The sequence below is a fragment of the Sinocyclocheilus grahami genome, unplaced genomic scaffold, assembly GCF_001515645.1.
Source record: "Sinocyclocheilus grahami isolate Dianchi unplaced genomic scaffold, SAMN03320097.WGS_v1.1 scaffold297.1, whole genome shotgun sequence".
NCBI lineage: Eukaryota > Metazoa > Chordata > Actinopteri > Cypriniformes > Cyprinidae > Sinocyclocheilus > Sinocyclocheilus grahami.
Genome location: NW_015505476.1, coordinates 835,528 through 852,231, shown reverse-complemented (window position 1 = coordinate 852,231; position 16,704 = coordinate 835,528). Strand labels below are relative to the sequence as shown.

At 39.1% G+C, this 16,704-nt stretch overlaps 1 protein-coding gene across 1 annotated transcript in view; it reads left to right on the top strand.

Moving 5' to 3' along the window:
- golga7bb (golgin A7 family, member Bb) overlaps nucleotides 1-11,361 on the top strand; it is a 23,499-nt gene extending 12,138 nt beyond the window's left edge. Inside the window, 4 exon segments of the mRNA XM_071582431.1 lie at nucleotides 4,173-4,298; nucleotides 5,009-5,161; nucleotides 7,897-7,998; nucleotides 10,861-11,361. Of these exon segments, the coding sequence (XP_071438532.1) occupies nucleotides 4,173-4,298; nucleotides 5,009-5,161; nucleotides 7,897-7,998; nucleotides 10,861-10,944 (465 nt within the window). The 3' untranslated portion in view covers nucleotides 10,945-11,361.
- The last annotated feature ends 5,343 nt before the right edge of the window (nucleotides 11,362-16,704 follow it).

Sequence of the window (16,704 nt, the reverse complement as noted above, 5' to 3'; positions counted from 1 at the left end):
GATTCAATTCGCCCGGCGCCCTCCCAAGTTCAGGGGCATTTGGTTATCCTCGGTGCTGGACAGGGATGCTCATGTCTTGCGTGCAGAGATCGCAGTGGGAATGCAGCTGCGGGGCTCTGGTCGGGGCCCCGACTACAGTGGCATATCAATTGCCTTGAGTTGCAAGCAGTATGGCTGGCTCTGTGCCGCGTGAAATCGCTGCTACACGACAAGCATGTGCTGGTCTGTACGGACAACACTGCGACCGTTGTGTACATCAACCACCAGGGCGGTCTACGCTCCCGTCGCATGTCGCAACTCGCCCGCCATCTCCTCCTCTGGAGTCAGAAGCATCTGAGGTCGCTTCGCGCCGTTCACATCCCAGGCGAGCTCAATCGTGCAGCCGACGAGCTCTCACGTCAGCCCGCCCTTCCGGGAGAATGGCGACTCCACCCCGAGACAGTCCAGCTGATTTGGAGACGCTTTGGGGACGCTCAGGTAGACCTGTTTGCCTCCCCGGACACGTCCCATTGCCAGTGGTTTTACTCCCTGGCCGAGGGACCCCTCGGCACGGATGCACTGGCGTGCAGCTGGCCTCGGGGCCTACGCAAATATGCGTTTCCCCCAGTGAGCCTTCTCGCGCAGACACTGTGCAAGGTCAGGGAGGACGAGGAGCAGGTCCTCTTGGTGGCGCCATACTGGCCCAGTCGGACTTGGTTCCCCGAACTGATGCTCCTCGCGACAGCCCCTCCTTGGCGAATTCCTCTGAGGAGGGATCTCCTTTCTCAGAGAGGGGGCACCCTCTGGCACCCGCGTCCGGACTTGTGGAATCTCCACTTATGGTCCCTGGACGGGACGCGGAGGTTCTAGGTGGGCTACCTCCAGCGGTAGTAAACACCATCGCTTCAGCTAGAGCCCCATCTACCAGACACGCTTGCAGGCTGAAGTGGAACCTGTTCGTCGGTTGGTGCTCTTCCCGCCTGGAAGACCCCCGTAGATGCCCGATCGCAGTCGTGCTTTCTTTCCTGCAGGATGGCTTGGAGCGAAGGCTGTCTCCCTCCACCCTGAAAGTGTATGTTGCCGCCATTGCCGCACATCACGATGCAGTAGACGGTAAGTCTCTAGGGAAGCACGACCTGATCATCAGGTTTCTCAGAGGGGCAAGGAGGCTGAATCCTCCGCGCCCTCGCCTGTTACCCTCTTGGGATCTCCCCTCGGTCCTGATGGCCCCTTGAAGGAGGAGCTTCGAGCCTCTGCAGTCAGTAGAGCTTAAAGTTCTGTCGTTAAAGACAGCGCTCCTCACCGCATTGGTATCGGTCAAGAGGGTAGGGGACCTGCAGGCATTTTCGGTCGACGATTCGTGCCTAGAATTCGGAACGGGTAACTCTCAGGTTGTCCTGAGACCCCGGCCTGGATGTGTGCCCAAAGTTCCCACCACGCCTTTCAGGGATCAGGTGGTGAACTTGCAAGCGCTGCCCGGGGAGGAGGCAGACCTAGCCATCGCTCTGTTCTGTCCCGTTCGCACTCTACGCATTTGCGTGGACCGTACGCTGAGCTTCAGGACCTCAGACCAGCTCTTTGTCTGCTTTGGAGGTCAGCAGAAGGGAAAGGCTGTCTCCAAACAAAGACTTGCCCACTGGTTAGTGGAGGCTATAGTCTTGGCATACCAGGCCCAACGTTTACCATGCCCCCTCGGAGTGAGAGCTCACTCTACGAGAGGAGTGGCTGCGCCATTCCCCTCTACGGACCGGATACGTGTGCTTTCTTGCTTCTCAGTTCAGTTCCCCATGGCGAACCCTGTTGGAGTTCCTCCCGCACCCTCGGCAGTCAGGCGTGGCGGAGCGCCAGACGCCAGGTTCAGCACTCGTGTGCATGCCCAAGGTCAGCCCTTGTGCTGGGCTAGGTGCATGCCCCCTCACGGTAAGCCCGTGTCTTTCCCTGGCAGTTGTTCACTGCCATCTCTGCTGCGTAGTCATCTCACCCCAGGCGTGTTGAGTCGACCGCAGGGATTTCCCTTCCACTATTTTCCTAATTAATGCTGTTCAGTTGCTTTGACACAATCTGTATTGTTAAAAGCGCTGTATAAATAAAGGTGACATGCCTTGACTTGACTTCCATATGTAGCACTGCCCTGGGCCAGTCCATATGTGTAATTCCACATGATACCTCCTATGCGCAGGATGTGGCTTCCGTAGCATTCCCAACTGGGTATGCTTTCCCAGTGTTATCCAATGTACCACTGCATGGAACAGCAGTGCGGACACCTCTGCCTAGCTGCTGTCCTATCTTCCACCCCAGCTGGTGTGGGGGGACTTGCCGGCTTCCGCAGGGCACTGGAGGGGGTCAGCAATAGTGGCGTTTTCCATACAGATCCCAATTCGTAACGTAGAACGTGACTGACTGAAAGGGAACGTCTCGGTTACTTGTATAACCCTCGTTCCCTGAAGGAGGGAACGGAGATATTACGTCCCGTCGCCACAGTTGCTGTACCACCGCTGAACGGCCGGGGCACATAGTCTCGGCTCCTCAGCGAAAAACTGATGCACTCTCCTTTTATACCCGCACTGCAGGACGGGGTGTGCGTGGCGAAACACGCACGCCAACTGTAATTGGCTTGTTTAGTTAACACTCGAAGGTGATTGGGCTCTCGGCCGAGATCCCAATTCGTCAGGGAACGGGGGTTACACAAGTAACCGAGACGTTACTTGAAACTAAAACCATAAAAATATTTTGTTAACTGAAATGAAACACAATATGAAAAATATTATTATTTATATATTTATATTTATAAAATAACTTTTTTTATAACTTATTTTACTTCAGCAGGTGCCAATGCAACATTTATTAATTTAATTTAGCTTGACTTGATTTACTAAAATAACAATCTAAAAAAAAAAAACGTTATAGACATATAAAGAAATTAATAAAATGGGTAAAAAGAAAAGAAGAAAGTTGTATACACCTGGTTTGAGGAGTAAATGGGGTAATTTTCATTTTTGGGTGAACTATCCCTTTAATCTCATTACTTTCTAGGAGAAACAATGCCGGTATTAAAATGATTTTATTTGTGATTTTTTTTTCCCAGTCATTTACAGCCCATAAAGTCATATTTCACACCTTTAAAGAACCATTACACCTTTATCATTCTTTCTGTATGTTTCAGCACTGGCCTTGCAAAGTAACTTTACTATGTTAGCAATAGAGAGAATTAACAATAGACTTATTTTTGGCGTCAAAGCTTTCAGCAATTACACTAATGAGACCGCAGCTTTGAGGCCAATTAATTTTTGCTGAAAATAAAGCTGTGAGCCTTGTCTTATGTCTTGATCTGTTAAAATACGGATTTGTTTACAAGGGGGGAACAACGTCTCAAAATAAAGAAACTGATGCATTGCTTACAGTGTGTTAAGTGATATTCTCAGACAGAAAACTGCAGTCTGTTCTTAATTCATGCAGTTATTACTATTTGAAAATGAAATTTATGAAACATACTTTTGCCGGCAGACACTGTAGACAGACTGAGTGCTGGAATATGTCTGTCTGATTGTCAATTAGAGAATCAGGTGAAATGGGACACAGCAAATGGTCATTAGAGCTGGATTTGTGTCTTGGATCTATCAGGTTTCATTCTCTCTCTTGGCTCTCTGAATCTATTTCATGATGTTTCCAGAGCTGGTGAAGATGGTTTTTACACATAAAGTCTTAAAACAACTCATTGAGTGTTTCTTTTCCTTCTTTTGATTGATGCTCTGTCTTCTCTCTGGCCCGGATTTTATAAACATGCATACATATTCCTTCATATTTTAAAATAGTATTGCTTCAGAGGCCCCTGTCCGTTTTTCACTTTGATAGACTCTTGATGTAGGGCCAGTCTCTATCATTTTATATCATAGGTTTTCTGTGTGTCTTGGAAGAGATGGAAACCATAAATCATTAATTTAATTGACACAATGGCATACTGTCATGACCCTCTCAATTTTAAGTGTCAAATCACAAATTCTTATCCACATGTACAATGATTTAACTGTGCAAGTAATGATTTACATGGAAAATGTTTAAAATGATATACACACAAGGCGCTAGTCATATCACTGGCCTAGTGACTGTGCCATTTGTCATTTTAAGTTTCAGAAGTGTGCTCATGAGCGCCCCCTTTGAGATATTGCTGATGTATTTTGTGTCTCTTTGTATAGTTTCACAACCTTCAGGAGCTGCGTCACAGTGCATCTCTGGCCACCAAGGTCTTCATTCAGAGAGACTACAGTGACAGCACCATCTGCAAATTCCAGACCAAGTTCCCTGCAGAGCTGGACAGCAGGGTAAGTTTCATTTATGCGGTTGCACATCCCATGATGAATTATTTTCTTCTTAAAACTTTTGATTGCCTCAATCTTAAAGGAACAGTTTGCTAGCTATTTACTCCCCTCAGGCCGTCCAAGATATGGATAATCTGGAATCTGAGGGTGCAAAATACTAAGAAAATCGCCTTTAAAGTTGTCCAAATGAAGTCCTTAGCAACGCATATTACTAAACAAAAATTAAGTTTTGATATATTTACGGTAGGAAATTTACTAAATATCTTCATGGAACATGATATTTACTTAATATCCTAATGATTTTTGGCATAAAATAAAAATCTATAATTTTGACCCATACAATGTTTTTTGGCTATTGCTACAAATATACCCAAGCGACTTGAGACTGCTTTTGTGGTCCAGGGTCACATTTGTTTAGAACTGTTTTGGACAGTTTTCACTAGTAACAATGCTTGATCTGTGCAGATTTCTCTCCTGATTCAAACCAGACAACTTTTCATTGTGGTAAGCAGTATTATGGATAGAGGACCAAGCAATGGTTTGAAGTTTTAACATCTTAATGATGGATTTGTTTCTTGCAAAATGCAGCTTTTTGCTTCACAAGACGTTAATTGATGGACTGGAGTTGTGTGAGTTATTTGTGGATCATTCTGATGGCACCCATTCACTGCAGAGGATCCACTGAATGAGTTTAACCTAACTGTTGTGCGCAGATCGAGAGGAGCCTGTTCGAAGAAACAGTGAAGACGCTGAACTGCTATTATGGAGAGGCTGAAAAGATTGGCGGTCAGTCCTACCTGGAAGGCTGCCTGGCTTGTGCTACGGCCTACATCATCTTCCTGTGCATGGAGACACGCTATGAAAAGGTATCAAGATAAAGTATTCTCCTGTTTCATTTGCAATACACTCAACATTCATCAAGAAGCCAGTTCTGAGATGTAAGATTGAGAACAGCTCCAACCCATGGACGCCTTTGAAGATCAAAGACGAGCATTCAGGCCTGGTCACCCAAGGATTCACACAGAACCAAAACATTAGAAAGTTTGAACATTTTGATGTGCCGGCCCATTTGAGTCTGACCACACACGTTCGCAGAGACCGATGGAAATCACTTTCTTTGAATAGCAGGCAAACGAAGTTGAGATAAGGTTTGATATGCGTAGATACGCCCTACTTAGACAATAGTTCCCTTGTGGTGAGCACCTGTCCACCAGTGGGTATATCTGACCAAATCATAACATGGCATTCAGTGCTGCGATATACTTCCAAAGGCCAGCAAATTACTCCACACAGGTGTGCTTCACCTGCACTGAGATAGAGTGGACGTAAAGTTGAAAGTCTCTCTCTCGCATCACAGTATATTCATCTTCATGCTTTAACATGTTTGAAAAGTGACGTCGTTCATGCCTGAACTCCGAGGTCACATCAGGCTTTTCCAGAGAGTTATTGTAAACTCCAGACTGTAAAAATGCCCACCTTAATGGCAAACTCTGATAAACTGCACCCACCCATGATGAGCACTTTTGTTTGCCGCTCCAGCTGACAGGAGGCCACACATGAGTGGACACGGATGAGTTCTCTCATGCCCTGGGCTATCATGATAAGCATCTTCCTCATCAAAGACGAGTGATTACACACACAAGTCAGGGCAGTGGAGACAAAGATTTAGAGCGTGCTGCACTGTGTCACACATCAAGGCTTGAGACAGTAAATTACAAAATGACCTTTCGTTCTGTTGAGCAGCAGCAGTTCTCAACCTCTGGTACACGAGTTGGAAATTTTACAGACTACATTTCACATTTCCAATGTAAAATCTGAATAAATCGATAAAAAAATCAATATATTATTATTAGAATTATTAAAAAGTGAGCAGTAATTATTTCAATCATATGTACAGGAATCACAAGCCAATTTTTAAGTTGCCTTGCCTCCAGTGATTTATTTGACATTCATTTCTTCCCTAGGCATTTAAAAAAATTCAAAAGACATAATGACTTCATGCCATCTGCAATGCTTTATGGGAATAGACAGTTACCATTGAGCTCTTTTGGCTTCTCCAAAAGCATAAATCATTGCTTAACAACTTCAGATCTCCTTTTGAATGATTATATCACTAAAAATCAGTTTCTTAATGAGAAAATGAGATGAGATTTTTACTTTTCTGGAATCTGACTGTTGCGCTCTGGTGACAACTTTTACTTTACCCGTGCTACCGTGCCATTTAATAAATGAAATCCAAAATAAAACACTGTGAGACCCAGAATGCCACAGCTAGCACCAGCTCTGTTACTGACAATAATCACTGTACTGAATATCTGGAATTCAAAATCCTATTTAAATCTGTAAATAAACAGGAGGTTTGAGGATTTAGATTTTCTTTACCATTATTTTTCAATTTATTATGTTAAAAAAGTAAGCATGGCAAATAGCAATGTCATGGGTTTAAATCCAAGGAAATGCATGAACCAATACAGCGTTTACCTTAAATGCAATGCAAGTTACTTTGCATAAAAGAGTCTGCTAAATGAATCAATGTAAATGTAAGTCCGTTAAAGTCATTAAAGCTAAAGGTCGACATACCAAACACTAAGATATTCATGTTAACTTTTCAGTTCAACTTTCCACTCAATATATTATGCTGATATATAAGTTGTAATGAAAAGGCATTTCCACTGGTGGTCTCAGGGTTTTGGAGCTCACTGCATATTTACATGAAACTTTTATCATGATAAATGTATGCAAGTTTTTGGATAAAAGTGTGCTTGTACACTTTGTACTGGAAAAACATATTTCATTTTGGGTTGCGCCAAGTAGCATATTAACAGCATGTGTTGGATTTACTCCTGTGAGTCATTGCTCATCCTGAAGTTTGTTCATGGCCACTGAACTCAGAACAGATACGTTTTTCTTCCCTTATTACAAACATCTCGTCCATTTTCACGGCCGGTTTTGTAAAGTGGAAAGCAAAGTGATGCACAGTTTCACCCCACTGGGGTAGAGAAACTCAGACAGCCTTTGCAATGCTCACTTGAAAAGTCAAACAAATAAGCTTGAGTAATCTAAAATAATAAACTACTGTTATACAGCTTTGATGTTTTCACAAATGGCTTTGACAATATACAATGTAATATTATGCACATTTATTTAGCTTTATAATACTATAGACTTGTATTGTTTTAGATAAGCTATATTATAGTTGTTTTTGATAATAATTCAAATATTACATAATTAAAATTCTAATGATAAAAATATATATTTTTTAAATGCACAGTAAAAAAATATTCTAATTTTAATGGTAAAAGGCTGCAAAAAACCTATGGTAAGTTCCCTTACTCTAGATAGTTAAAAACTGTAATACTGTTTTATGTTGTTAAATTAATGTTTATTGCATTATTTTAGTGTCATGCATGTTACCATGATGGTATTTTGTGTTTGTTTGTATGACACTGTCTATTTATTAGTATTCACCTCAGCGTATAGAACAAGTTTGATGTATCATGTGGCTTTTTTATGCATTCATTTCGTTTTTATCTTATGCTTACTTTAATCATAATCACCTTTCGCTTTCCTCTTCACTGTGTCTCTTCTGTGACCCCCACAGATCCTGAAAAAGATCAGCATGTATATTCAGGAGCAGAATGAGAAGATCTATGCACCCAGAGGTTTGCTCCTTACAGACCCCATCGAGAGAGGCATGAGAGTGGTATCCTTTGCAAACACTTGGGATGTTTTTTTAAGTGTTGGCACCACCTTGAAAGAGCTATGTACAATCTATAAACTTTGATGACTTATTTTATTTGCTTACTGAAAAAAAAAACTTTTAGCTGTCACTTTAGGGTAAAATACTTTCAAATGGCCATGGTCAACCATTCATGGCTCAACCATTTTTGACATTCTTATAAGAAATGTTTCTTGAGCACAAAATCAGCATATTAGAATGATTTCTGGATCATGTGACATTGTACTGTGTAAAAAAAACAAAAAAAACTTTGGAAGTTATAAATAAAACAAAAAATGATTGGACTCCATTTTACAAGAAAATATTATTTAAGATTTTCTTCCAAAAACAAATTCATGTGTAATTACTAGTGCTTACTTTGTAATTATTTACTTGTAATTTCTGATAAAAAATTGTTTTGCACAAATAAGCTTGGAGTAATGACTGCTAAAAATTCAGCTTTGCCATCATGTTTAAAAAATTACATTTTAAACCATATAAAAATTATTTTTGTTACTGTATTTTTGATCAAATAAATGCAGCTTTGAGACCTATTCACACGGTATTCCAACAAATTACAACCAAATTATATCCAATTATAACAGTTTGTTGGGTCAGTGTGTAACCATTTTGAAAATACTGGTTATGATTCTCACATTATAAATCCAACAGGCATCTATAGAAGTTTAAAATGTTGCCGTTTGTTGGGTCAGCGTGAACTAGACTAATTGTTTCTAAGCAACTCACCTAATGAGATGTTGCGGCATTGCTCCTGTCAAGTCTTTTGATGCCTGGCTGAATGCTTGTCACTTTGCAGAAATCAGGCTCAATGCACTGCATGCACCTCAATTGTCTGCTAGTTGCCTTGGCAACCCGTTTCCTTTTTGATTATTATTTTGGTTTCCTTTTTTTCACAATATATATTAAATTGTCAAACGTAATGAAATTTCAGCATCTTTCAAGAAACTATTGTGTGTTCCTTTTCTCTCAAAGTCTATTATATGTCCACAGTCTTCAGGTATGACAGTAAATGCACTCCCAAAAGATCCTCCAAGAACATATTATTCTTTGGATTCCATAATTTTGGGTGATTCCTTTTGGGAAATCTATCCAGTGAACCATCAAGCTAGCTTGGCAATCCCATTCCTCCCTCTTCCCGCTGACTGCAGGCCCGGCTGGCTTTGGCAACCCGTCATCAGCTCACAGTCCTGCGCAATCCAACCAGCTGTCACCTTAGGAGCAATGGGCAAACAATAGAAGCCATTCAGTTCCTACCACACTGACCACCAGTAACTCATCACAGAGCTTTGGTTTAAATCATAGGAAAGATATTTTCAACTTAAATTAAATCATTCGGTTGATGGGTTAAATTCCATTATTGCTATGCTACCACGTCTGCAAAATATTGCATATTCTCAACATCTGATTAGGTCTAAGTTTCTTGTTAGGAGGGAATGCCTTTAATAGCTGTCCAACTCTCATCTAGAACCTTTTTTACCATCCAAATTTGGGTTTTGAGGCTTTTAGAGCATGTCTATAAATGTTAAGGCCTTCTAAATGTTATGTGTACTTTACAAAACAAATATTTATTGTACTTACACCACCGTTAAATAGTTTGGCGTCAGTAAGATTTTTTTAATGTCTTTGAAAGAAGTCACCAAGGCTGCATTTATTTGATCAAAAATACAGTAGAAACTGTAATATTGTTACAATTTAAAATATGTTTTCTATTTGAATATGTTTTAAAATGTAATTTATTCATGTGATGTATGATTGAGTTTTCAGCATCATTACTTTAGTCTTCAGTGTCGCGTGATCCTTCAGAAATTATTCTAATATGCTGATTTGGTGCTCAACAAACATTTATTATTATTATTATCATCAATGTTGAAAACAGGTTGTGCTGCTTAATATTTTTGTGGAAACCTTTTTTCTTTGATGAATAGAGAGGTCAAAAGGACAGCATTTATTTGAAATAGAAATAATTTGTCTATCACATTTGAGCAATTATCAATGTAATGCATACTTGCAAATTAAAAGTATTTATTTCTGTATTTTAAAAAAAAAAAATCTTACTGACCTCAAACTTTTACATTTTTAATCTGTTCTGGGATAAAAGACTGACACTATGAATGAATACTGATCTTGAACTCCTGTTCGTATATTTTTATTTAACAACATTTGTAAAATATAAAATCTAAATTATATATGAACAATTTTGATTCATATAATTAAAATACTATTAACATTTTATGAAGCAAACAGTAGGGTGCAAGCAAGACTAATTTATTGGTTCGATTGCATGAACTAATAAAATGTGTAACTTGAATGCAATATGTTGCTTTGGATTAAATCATCTTCCAAATGCATTAATGTAAATACGATGCCACCTGAAACTGGCTGATAAACCCTTTGATATATTCACCCAAATTTCCTGATTAAAAAGGCATGACATCACAAGAAACAATGCTCATTAAACAATTGAATGGGGTCCTTACATTTTTCATACACTGTTATTGTCATGGAACGTGGTTGTAGAGAATGCGCACGACGAAGGAGTAGAAGTAATGAGTCTTTAATGTACGTCAACACACGTATACCACTCAAAAATAACATTAATCCAGGACCAAGAACAGAATGAAACTGAAGCTTTATAAAGCAAGGGAAACAAAGGAGCAAACGAGATGATTAAACCACACAGGTGAATAGAATGAAATGAACCATAATTAACTAATTATGGGAACAGGAAATGAACCAAATAAGGACAGAGAGGAACTAAACAGAAACCAACACGTGACAGTTATATTTCAACATCACAGCATTTAACCCTTGACTATGGCTTTCCAGATTGAAATCTCCGTCTTTGAAGACAGTGGCTCCACCAGCTCCAGCTCCACTGGAAGTTCTCCGTCCAGTAGCACGGCTCAATGACTGGAGGAGCAGCACCAGGGATACGGGTACAGGGTGGCCAGTACGCTCCCTAAAATCCGCATGTTGAAACATGAGAGCACCAGATTTTAAAGAAAGAGAGAGAGAGAGGAAGTACAGGTACTGCTCACTCGCTCGCTTCTTCCAAACAGCAAGTGCAAAGCCAGGAGCTTTAACTCACAAAAACACCTCCCATTCTCCACCTCATTTATTTCAGCCTCCTCTGCATTTCCATTAGTGACAAGACACATTTTGATCAGACGACCTCAATACTGAAATAAAGAGTGCTAGCCTAGCAGACAGGTACAATGGACAGAGTGTTTCCTACAGATTTCACACTGTGTTTTAACTCTGGAAAATCCAGATTTAGATGGTTTTGAAGCATTATAGTTTTTGTTAAAGGGGTGGCTGATTGCGATTTCACTTTTTTAACATTAGTTAGTGTGTAATGATGTTGTATGAGCATAAGCAATATCTGCAAAGTTACGAAGCTGAAAGTTCAATGCAAACAGAGATTTCGTCTTTTCTAATTCTAATGGATGAACAAGTTTCAAAATCAATGTTCTAAAGCAGCGGTTCTTAATACTGTTCCTCGCGTTCCCCTGCTCTGCACACGCTCTGCATCTCTCGCTCTCTCATTCAGCTCAGCTCCAACAATGAACTGTTCCAATTATACACTTATTTTCACATAGCTATGAGAAGCGTTAAACATGGACGCGCGTGCAGTTGCCATACTGTATAAAAGCTTTAGTCAGGATAAAACCATATATTAAAAGCTAACATAAGCATTAGCATTTACAAATAACAGCATATCTAAAAGTATGAGACAACAACAAACAAAAAACATAGGCCTACTATTAAAAGCCGTGCTTGCACAGGTTCTGCGCAATCCTCTTCAATAATATCCTCTGCTTCTCAATCGGGCTCAAACTGATAAACGATATTAACGACGCCGTTGTTTACAATACAACCGGAGCACATGCCGCTGAGGTGAGGGGCAGGATGAATAGACGCGCACTAGAGGCGGTTTAGCCAATCACAACACACTGGGTTAGCTAACCAATCAGAGCCCATTGCCTATTTCTGAGGGCGGGACTTCATAAAAGCAGGAAATTATCAGCGCGTTTCTCAGAGAAGGGGCAGAGCAGTGTGGAATAAAGGTAAATTATGTGAAAAATAATATGTTTTTTTTGTTTGTTTGTTTTTTTACGAAGCATTAACACATGTTAAACTGCACCCCATAAACACAATCAAAGGTGCAGTATGTAATATTGACAGCTACCGGTTGAAATGAGTACTGCAAATGGGTTGACATGGGTTCAAATTCAAAATATTCGAGGGAGTTGTTTCTCCTGTCCCTCCTTCTCAGACTTTACGCTCACAAGGGTTGCCAGATTGAGGGCACACAATATGAACGATCGCAACTGACAATGAAAGGTGATGAGTCTGACACTGTAAGTTGATGAGCTGATTTATCCTAAATTTAATGTACCTCTGGTCATAGAGCTTTGAATATGGATGCTGAGGTTTTTAGGTAGGAATTATGTGAATGCAATCTATGACCCAGATCTTTTGCAATATGCTGTGTTTTCAACCAACTAGCAACCCGGGGTGTCAAAATACTATTGGGTAAATTGTGGGTGGAATCACAAAAACCAAAACAAAAACATACTTTCTGACATGGAACGCACATTTGACAAGAATAACTGGCTTGTAGCATTGTTTTTCAGAGAAAAAAGTATGTGAAATACCTGCAAATAGTTTTTTTAATGCTTCAGCACAGTCAAACTAATTACATAACAGCGCCTTAAATATTTTGAATTAGATTTTATTTTTATATGTTCTGCTTTTCTGTTAATTTTAGTTCAAGTTTTAATAATTTGGTTGTGTTTTGTATTCGTTTTTGTTGTTTAACTGCATTTTGTATTTACTTGCATTATCTTTGTATAATATTAACATTTGTTTGATGATCTGAATCTGTGACAAATATGAAAAAAAAAAAAAACCAGGAAGGGGGCCAACACTTTTTCACACCACTGTATATCTATATTTTTTTTATTACAGGACAGTTTATTTTCAATTTTAGTTGTAAGTATTTAGTACATCAAATTAAACTAAATTAAAATGAGAAATGTTGCCTTGGAAACTGGCTGAAATAAAATAAGAAGTTTTTTTTATATTTCATTATGTTTCACTTAACATTTATTTTATTTCAAATAAACTGCTTTATTTACAGGTTACACTTTATACAAAACAGATTGTTTCAAAGCAGCTTCATCGTAATAAACAGGAAAATAATTGAATTGATGCAAACTTCAAATATTCGACAAATTCAAATTCTGCCAGTGTTGGCTCAGTTCTGTACAATAACTGTAAGGTCCATCAATTATGAAACAAACTCAGTTCAGCTACTGTATAAGCTGCTCTACAGAAGTCAGTAGTGTCATTGTTGAGCTCAAGTCAGTTTAATGTTGTTTCAGTTCAATAACAATATTGATGATTCTGAATTTGTCAGTTTTGAGACATTTGATTCAGTTAAAAAGCTGGCAATTAGCTGGTTTACCAGCTACCATGTTCCAAAAACCACCTTAAACTTGCATGACCAGCTAATACAGTAGCTGTTTGTTGCTGGTCTAAGATGACACAGCGATCAGCTTAAGCTGGAGTTTCCAGCAGGGCTTTTGTGCTTATTTAGTTTGGACAGTGACTGAGCTCTCCCTATTCATCCCCATGATGTACTGCAGGGGCCAAATTCAGCAGTGCCTCAGTTCACTGGCAGGCTTGAACCTTTGCAGCGCTCTAGGCTCATGTTCCTTCTGTTAGTTCCACCACATACCTGCACCTCAGAGGTTCAGTTTTTGGTGTCATGGACAATATGCCCAAACCAGGCAAAGATCTTGTGGGGGATAATCGCAAATGGCATTTATTTATTACGTAATTATTTTTTGCACTATAAACTCTACCTCTGGTTTGTGCTTGTGTAGGGAGTCAATGGAGCCAATGTAGACAGGAGCAGGTCCAACATGTAAATGCACCTTAGATAAAGTTTATTTTGACTGATGAGGTTCAGAGAAGATTGACTCACCAGCTGTTCAGAATAAGCTGCGAGATTTTTCATTGCTCTTGTTGGTTTCATGTTAATTCATGCATTCTTGCATAATTCATGCAAGAATGCATGCTCATTATTTTCTTAATAGAAATAAAGTCCTTTTTCATAGTCTGCTATGACTGACTTGGGAGTTTAAGAAAAAAAGTGGGCAGTAATGCGCCAGGAATGTAGTGATGAGCGTTCTATATAAGGCAATACTTGAACATATGAAAACTAATTTACATATGAATGAGGTATCATTTGTAAATTATTATTTTTAGGGAATCAAATTAAGGATTTTGCACTGAAATACCACATATACAAGTGGCACAACTGTTCATTTGCACGAACAAATGTTACCTTGTAACATTCATTCACTGTAGGACTAAAGGTAACCATAACCATCAACCATATTGATTGAGGACAAGTCCCACTAATATTGAGATTAGCAGTCAGTGTCTGTGGTGATTATGGCTTTGGAATAAAGAGAAAATGCACAGTTTAAAGGAAAGCAGGCATGCTTGTATTGAGAATGCAGGCCACATTTGCTTTTCCATTGCTTTATTAATGCATTATTAAAATTTAATTATGAATATTGTTTGAAACTGTTTTTTTTTCATGTTTTCCATCAACTCACCCCGGCATCTTTTAAAAACATCTTTGAAAGAAGTCTCTTATGCTCACCAAGGCAGCATATATTTGATCAAAAAGACAGTAAAACAGTAATATTCTGAAATATTATTACAATTTAAAGTAACTGTCTCCTAATTATATTAATATATTTTAAAATGTAATTTATTCCTGTGTGGGTAAAGCTGAATTTTTTTGCAGCCATTACCTAAAGTAATATCTTCAGTGTCACAAGTTTTTACTTTCACTTTTGATCAATTTAATACATAGTTGCTGAAAAACATTATACATTTCTTTCTCAATCAATCAATAAACAATATCTTACTGACCCCAAACTATACATATGGGAGGCCAAAAACAACCATGATCACGGCAACTGAGAGTGTCTGTTTCATACATGTTCAATTTTCTATTCAAACAAGCACTGTTGATTCAATTTATTTATTTAAGTACATTTTTCTTCCCGTTTTCCCCCCACCATGTTTTGTCATAATTTATCTGTCCATGTTTTCCATCATTTCTGACCTATAAAATTAAATGGGCCGTTTTTTGTGTGTTTTTGTTTTGCTGCTGTGCCTTTAAGACATGCAGACACACTTTTGCATGTCAAATGAGATACAACAATTTTCTGCAAGCTTGTGGATTTGCTGTCTAATATACTGTAGTTTTTAACTGCTGTAACAGCCTCTTCGTAAAATGTATTACATAAACAATCAGAGCAAAATAGGACTGAAATTATTGGGGACCTTGTTAAAGCCGAATAACTGCCATTGAGATAAACAACCTCCTTGAGCCATCTTACTTCATCCATCATTCCTCACAGTGACAGACAACTTTCTCAATGCTGAATGAGCATCGTTGCCATTTTAAAGTGAGTGGTAATATGCTGATGTTTAAGAAGGTTTTATAATGGTCTGTTTTCCACTGCATTTTCAGTGAAACCACTTTTTAAAGGCAAATTTGATTCTTCATGATACAACCCCTTTAACTCTCTGTTCATCGTCATTCGTTTCCCCATTTTATTTACAGTTCCCCACTTGTCCAAACTTACTATAACCCACCTATGAGCTTCTCAGCTCAGTTCTGACAGCCACTCATCTGATCTGTAGTATGGTAGCGTTCATAGATCTCCTGTGCTGCTGCCTTCATGTTTCACTGTTGTGGCGATACCCACCCTGGCGCTGATCCATCAGGACTGTGAACTTCTGTAAATTGTACATGACTTGCACTAATAATGCATGAGTGTATTTTTGTCTACATGTGGACTTCAGTCTTTAGTGAGTGAATTTCTGTAGTTGTCCTATTACAATGATGCTGTTGGGAGTTGGGAAGGTGATTATGAAGAAATGTGTTTAAGTCATCATGAACCTGTTCATAACCCTTTTGTTTTGTGTCATATGATATATTTTTGAGAACTATTTACAGTGGGACCTAATTTTATCCTTTGAGAATTGAATGGATTATGAAAAATTGGCTTTTCGAGATTAGAGTTGGTTTGGTTTTCCAGCATTTTTTTAAAATGATTATTTGGAATTGCAAGCAGCAATGAATAGCACACAATAACATTAGGAACATGTTTTAAGAAAGTATATTTTGATTTTGAGTTCATGTTGATTGTTTGTTGGGCTGGAAAGTGACAAGTTGTTCAGGAAAGATTTTACAAGTAAATCTGCCAAACCTCTCTCACCCACAGCCATATGGTTTGACAAAACGGACTTCAAATCTGAAATATTTCTTGGCTTGGTTTGACTGAATGATTTCAACTCTAATGATGGAGTATGAGAGGCCCTTCAACATTTACATATTTAGTCTGAAAGGGCCCAGGGCTGATCCATACAAATCAGTAAAACATGACATAAAAAATTTAAGTTACATTAAAAAGACATATTTTACCATTTGTTTATATGGACAAGCCTGCTATTTTAGACAGGTCATATATAATTCAAATAAAGTGTCAGGCAGAGAGTGCCTAGCGTCATTCCTTGAGTTTACATCAACAACGTGTATTGGACGTGTATGACTGAATAGGTAAAATGGAAAATCCT